At 38.2% G+C, this 6,404-nt stretch overlaps 2 protein-coding genes across 6 annotated transcripts in view; both read right to left on the bottom strand.

Annotated features, from left to right (window-relative positions):
• The window catches only part of LOC104816753 (protein FAR1-RELATED SEQUENCE 11), a 3,825-nt gene extending 2,001 nt beyond the window's left edge, over positions 1 to 1,824 (bottom strand). The window contains exon 1 of the mRNA XM_010545695.1: positions 8 to 1,824. Within this exon, the coding sequence (XP_010543997.1) occupies positions 8 to 577 (570 nt within the window). The 5' untranslated portion in view covers positions 578 to 1,824. The remainder of the gene's footprint in view (positions 1 to 7) is intronic.
• Positions 1,825 to 2,979: 1,155 nt separating this feature from the next.
• Positions 2,980 to 6,404, bottom strand: part of LOC104816751 (U4/U6 small nuclear ribonucleoprotein Prp31) — a 3,649-nt gene continuing 224 nt past the window's right edge. The window contains exons 1-9 of one of the 5 annotated variants that reach the window (XM_010545691.1): positions 6,322 to 6,404; positions 6,155 to 6,196; positions 5,538 to 5,600; positions 5,306 to 5,443; positions 4,055 to 4,947; positions 3,903 to 3,973; positions 3,679 to 3,787; positions 3,522 to 3,597; positions 2,980 to 3,331 (exon numbers count right to left, since the gene is read on the bottom strand). In XM_010545691.1, the coding sequence (XP_010543993.1) occupies positions 3,224 to 3,331; positions 3,522 to 3,597; positions 3,679 to 3,787; positions 3,903 to 3,973; positions 4,055 to 4,947; positions 5,306 to 5,443; positions 5,538 to 5,600; positions 6,155 to 6,157 (1,461 nt within the window). In that variant the 5' untranslated portion in view covers positions 6,158 to 6,196; positions 6,322 to 6,404 and the 3' untranslated portion in view covers positions 2,980 to 3,223. Of the gene's footprint in view, positions 3,332 to 3,521; positions 3,598 to 3,678; positions 3,788 to 3,902; positions 3,974 to 4,054; positions 4,948 to 5,305; positions 5,444 to 5,537; positions 5,601 to 6,154; positions 6,221 to 6,321 lie in introns of all 5 variants that reach the window. The other 4 variants (XM_010545690.2, XM_010545693.2, XM_010545692.1 and 1 more) reach the window with 4 other exon arrangements.

The following is a 6,404-nucleotide window of genomic DNA, read 5'->3' as shown; positions in this document are numbered from 1 at the left end:
GCTGAACCGAAATCCCTGTCTTTGAAAACATCAAAATCCGGTTTTTATCTGCATCTGATATGGACCTATATGCAGGAAGAAAACGAACTTGATTCGGTTCCAAGAGTTCATGATTGTGGTGATTTGCGAAACCCGTAACACGCCATTCCGTCAAACCTAATTCAGTAATTTTACTGATCCTTAAGTACGATTGACAACCGCAACGAGAAGATTTTCTGTTCCTCTGAGGTTTTCCTTCACTTAAAGGCTTGGTGGGGGTATTACCAGCTCGGTGGCAAACAAAGTACCGTCTAGTTAGTCCTCTGCCAACTCCATCTTTACCTTCTGTCCTGTGACGACGTATTGAGAATCCACAACGCTTTGCAAATCCACTGTAGTACTCATAAGCAGCATCATGTGTAGGAAATCTTTGCCCGATATATGGAATGGCATCATCAGCTGTATCTACCGAGAGGGTAGTTCCATCTGGTGATTCCTCCGCACTGCTGGCTTCATCTAATGATAAAGAATGATGGTGATGATGATGATCTGAGGGGTCATCATACAGGAGCATCATCTGCCCACCATCATCAGACATTTTCCTCCTAACGTTTACCACCCTGGGTTCAAAACAATTTACCTGACAAGAACGATATGATCCGAAACTAAGTTAGGGGCCTCAGATCAGAATGATACGCAAGCACGTTAAACCGTACAACCTATTAGCACATGACAAGATTCAAGATAATATATTACTGAGACAACAATGCTCACAATCACATCTAGGAAAATTAGTACAACCCTCTAATCCAGCAAGGAAACCCTGCAACTATACAGCAAAAACAGCTATTCTGAAATGAAATATGGACCTGAATGTCGACTGGATCAAATGAAATTTTGAATAAAAGTCATCCGGTTGCTGTTTAGAAAGTTGTTAGTACACAATGAACTAGCAATTGACATATAGACAATTCAGAATCTGCTCAACCACAAATCCTCAAGCAGAGGATAAAACCCACAAAGGTGAAAGGTAACGAACGACCAGTAAGTACCCAACAGTTCCAATGACACAGTAACATGTTTCAGAATCAGATTCACCAAAAAGAAGTAACCGGTTACATACTAATACACGAATTTCATTTATTTCTCAAACATATATCATCGAAAGACAGAGGAAACAATACTTGAACACCGGTACTCAACCGAAATTTTCAGAATCAAACATATCATAATGAACACTGCAGCCATCCAATGTTCACAAACACAGACGTAGTGCCTCAATATTTCTAGCTATAGTAAAGCTAAAAGCAACAATCGGAAGAACATCTAAATCAAATCTAGGGAAAAAATATGGAACGTAAATCAAGAAACCGAAGTTTAATTTCTTCTTTCTGCCGAGAAAAACAGAGTACTTCAACACGGAGTACTTAGCATATTTAATCTAAAAGTATCATAATCTAAGCTCGTTAGAACAATAAAGATATAAATTTCGGTATCCCCGCAAAAAGGAGAAGGGACTATTCTTTTGTCAGCCTAAAATACTTGAATTCCACCAAACACCAAAACCACTCTGAGAATCGACCAATGCCCATCACCAGAAATCGAAATCTGGAAGATGGGTTTCATAATTCCATCACCAAGATTGAAAATTGAGAAGTCGATCTGCTGGAAAAGTTACATATTGCACATAATTAAGAGTAAGAACTCTCATAATTTATCTTCCCATTTCTTGCATCACAATCACCGAAGATACGAATGCAACAAAGACAATGTCTGGGAATTTTAAAATTTTGGAGGCAGAGGATATGCAGAGAGAGAGAGAGAGAGAGAGAGAGAGAGAGAGAAGTGTACTGAATTCTGACGCTGAACTGAAGAAGGAAACAGTACTCTCTGAAGGAGAAAGCCCTAATTTGCGCTGGGAGGTGAAGAGAGCCTCTTTGTGTCTCTGGCGCACTCTTGTTATCTTACGCCTCACCTATTCCTCCTTAAAAATAAGATTATCCCTATTCTAGAATACAGTTATACCCGTCCCCAAACATTCCCCTCATGTAGACGCAAAAACGAAGCCGTTGTTTATATCTCCACAAGAGTTTTTTTTTATTATGATAATGAGAAGATTCACTTGCCCACTTAATTCCCTTGAAACCGGAATCAATCTTTTTTTTTTGTTAATCAAAACCGGAATCAATCTGTTTTTTTGTTAATCAAAATCGAAATCAATCTTTAGTTATATAATTAATTACGTCTCTTTTCTACCAGTGTAATTGAACACAGGAAAAAACAGTAAAAAAAATAACCACAAGAATTTAAAGATTATTTGTTGAAAAGTATCTGTATTTCATTTCGGAAAACCTTGGCACAACTTTTTCTTTTAATAAATATTTCACTTTTCATGTCAAGAGACTTAAAAAAAAAATACCCCCAAGTAAAACTGTATAGATTAAAAATTAAAGGCTGAACTAAAACAAATCAAATGCAACATTTAACATGTCTCCTTCGTCCTCCTAGTTTGAAGCCAAAATCAATGGATAAGATACATAAAGATGTCTTTTGACGTGATCTAATTGGGTTATACAGATTTATTAGGTTAATCCAAATCAAATAAAAAAACTATATGGATTGGGTTAACCTATAAAACCTAATTAATTCAATTAAATCAATTATTTTAGAAAAAATATATAAAATAAACATGATCGAGATGAATATGTTGCGATAAATGTGCGGATATAAAAGAATTTATAAATAAATATCATATTAATATATGAACTGGTAAAAAAATATTGAATAAATACACAAATTATAAAAATTTCAAATAAATATATAAAACTCTTTCTAACTTCTATATTTTAGTCTAAACTTTTAAAAAATATTGAAAAATAAATAATAAACTTTTAAATAAATTTAAAAAACTCATGAAATTAAATCCTAAAATTTTAAACTTCCAAATACCACAATAATATGGCAGTTTTTGGAAACTATTTAAAAGTTTAAGTTTTAATGTAGAAGTTCAAAAAATTTGTGTATTTGTTTAAAGTTTCTACATATACACATCCACATATATAACTAACCTCGCAACAATGATATGGAAGCCCAAAAATCTTTAACGTTAAGCATTGTCTCCTACTACTAGTGACAAAAACCTTGAAACAGGAACCGGAAGCAAACTCCCCACACTGTTGTGAATAAACATTGATGCGATACAGCAACTACTGTTTTGGCTGGAACCAAGTTTCTCTGTGGTCAATTAATTCCTCTTGATCTTGGAGAATGTTCCCGTCTCCGAGAAGTATGTGCTCTGAGTTCCACTTCCTAGTTGGTTCATAACTGCTTGTGGGTTCGACAGCTCGATTCCCTACAAAGAGATGTCCATATTGTTTTACCATGTCCAGGAAAAAGCTCACACAACTTTCTGATAGATGGATTGAATGGGGCAATCGTTAATTCGTGAATTTCTTACGCTGCGGTTCAAATGAATCGTTAATTCGTGTACCTACAAGGTTGTTGTCGGTGACGGGATTAAAAAAACGAGGAAAGATGTTTACCTGGACAGGGGTGAAGGCCAAACTCGAGGTCAAACCAGAGGTCATGCCACTGCTTCCATAACTTTTCTCCTTAAACCTGTAAAAGCCATTTGATGACCATAAACCAACATCTCAGTCAAATTGCTGATCAGAATGGATATATGATTCAGACCATTACCTTTTCGCAACTTTAGCAGAAAGTTTAAGTTTGCTGGGAACACTGGATACACGTAGCTTGTTGCTCCCAGCTTGTCCAAGCATTCCATAACCTTCCCCTAATCCATCACCTAATCATCCAGAGCATATTGATAACTTGCCTCAGTGTTGCAATGTATATCACGAAACCGAGGCACGAAATGATTTCGACCCCTTCAACTAAATATTAGAGATACAAAATTTTACCTAACGAGCTCTCTTCAGGCACACCGAATGCCATCCTGTTGGCTAGTTTCCTCATGTCCGTCACAGCGTACCTAAGACAAAAAGAAAAAGTAAAGGGTAAGAATTCAGTTGGTAAATGCTACATGGCACAAAGAATAGGAGTGAAAACAGACCTTTCTTTCATCTTTCTTAGCCGGCGACCACCTCTTCGTTTTTTAGGCTCAGAATCAGGAACAGGAAGAGGCTTAGGTTGCTTAGCAGGTGGGGGTTCTTGCCACTTGTCAATCTTCTTACGAATCTCTTCCCTCAAGCCTCTTCCATTTGCCCCAGACAGGTCTCCTCTAATCGCGTCAACTCTTGCTGCCAACGTTGATTTTGCAGCCAAGAGCCTGCAGGCACGCATCCTAAGCGCAGGAGGTGTGCTTTGAAATACTTCTGTCTGCTCCAGGAAACCCACACGGAATTGAGATGTCGCGGTAGAGAATCCGGCAAGGTTCTTCTTCTTGTGGCCCAGAAGCTGAACATTACAGGCAGGCATTTTGGCTAGTGCTGACAACCCTCCAGCAATCCCCATGAGTTTTGCTGCGACAGCACTTCCAACAATGGCAGAGAGATTTGGAGCAATGTATCCCATTCTACTTTCAACAAAGTCAAGAACCTTTTTCCTTGCAGAATCAAGCTCGAGAGCACGATCACATGCTTCTATGGTCTTCTGCAATACATCCTCTGGAAGTGGCTTGCCGCTTGTGGTTGATGCGGTAACTGAAACAACCATAATGATAGCTGATGGAAGAAGACCTTCCAGATCAACAAGAGTTAAATCCACCTCATTCCCAATCTTTTTTACAACACGGGCATAGTCAATTGGATGATGTACCAGCGATTCAAGCTCTGGGAATTTCAGTCTGTACTTGTCACGGATGAAGTTGTGGATGATGACAACTTCATTTTCAATATCAACTGAAAGCTGATTGCAATCAACAATTAGCCGGTATTCAGGATCGTCTTCCAGAACAGCCTCTTTCCCTGCTCCATCAGAACCCTTTACAAGGGCCTCTTCCACTTTCTGAAACTCAAAATGAACATTAGTAAGATCCTAAACCCTAATCAGCACCAATAATAAAACTCAGAAAGAGTAGTGCACAGAAAAGTGACCCAAATACATCGATGGTGACCCGTGCTTATTCCTTGAGAAACAAGGAGAAATTTTCAATATGTTAACTGGAAATTGACATCATATGAAACAATTAAGGAATTATTCAAAAAACGGAGAAAGTACTCTCAAGAACACGCATGTAGGAGTAGACAGAAGTACAGTACGATAGCAAACTAAATCAGGATCCAAGAAATATGGAGATTTCAAATATAACCATGAAGCTGATCAGAAAACGGCAAGACAGAAGAGGGCACACAGGTTAACCAACCTGCATTATATCAGCATATCTCTGGGTTTTCTGAAGTTTGGAAACACTATCTAGGTCATCATAGTTAAGGGCTTCTAAGTCCGCCATGTCTGTATCAGTATCTTCTTCCTCATTTCCAGCATCAGCACCATTCTCTTCCTGATAAAAGCAGTTGAAAATGTTCTTTGTAAATCCAAACTCCGGCAAAGAAAGATACAATTAAATCATTGGGAAACAAACAAGAAACACTCGCCATTTCAGCTTCATTGTCGGACAACTCCTCGAGGTCCGCAAGGAAAGAATCCTCAAGAGTTGCCTGCAATAGGTCCAAAAAAAAAACACACTTAATAAGAGCAAGCTTCTAAAGAGGTTCATAACATACATCGGTAGCTCCACGTCCAAAGGACAAGAAAAGACAAAGTCTACGGAGAGAATCCTTTCCAAAGTTCCAAAGACACAGACGCCACATGATGAACAAACAAGCAGGGATTTCTTGTTCTCTTCATACATTCTATTAAAAAAAGAAAGTGAATGGTAATGCATCGGCCAGCGATCCCTGGTATCAAACCCGAGGAGAGGACAACTCCAAGACTGCGAAGAACACTAAGAGAATAACTCGATCAAAACAAACATGGAATCCTAAACAAATTTAAGTAAGAACAAACAAGATCCGACGTGCAAGCGATCTAGGAGAGAATCAAATGTCAACAAAAGTTGCGGATTTTGGTTAAAACACTACGAATTGACACACAGGACGAATACAACGAGCACGAACCATTCGAGAAATCAAAACAACAGATAATACAAAGGAAAAAAAACAATTTAAACAAACAAGCAACGATTAACAAAAAGGGCTGATTAAGCACTCACCATATTTTTAAGTTCGAGTGCAGAAGTTCACCGATCCTTCTGCTGATTGATCAAATAAAAAAGACCCTGATAAGAAATCACGGAGAATAACGAACCCAAAAGAAGATAGAAACTCGAGAAGCCCGAACTGTGAGAAACTTGAAGGAAACAAGAACACAACTCGATACCTGCATCCACTACGCATAGACACAAACCAAGAATTCAAACATACGAATGAAATATCAAGTAAGAGATTGGATCCTTCAGCAGG

This window comes from Tarenaya hassleriana, unplaced genomic scaffold (genome assembly GCF_000463585.1).
Source record: "Tarenaya hassleriana unplaced genomic scaffold, ASM46358v1 Cleome26, whole genome shotgun sequence".
Lineage (NCBI taxonomy): Eukaryota > Viridiplantae > Streptophyta > Magnoliopsida > Brassicales > Cleomaceae > Tarenaya > Tarenaya hassleriana.
This window is presented reverse-complemented; position numbering and strand designations above follow the sequence as displayed.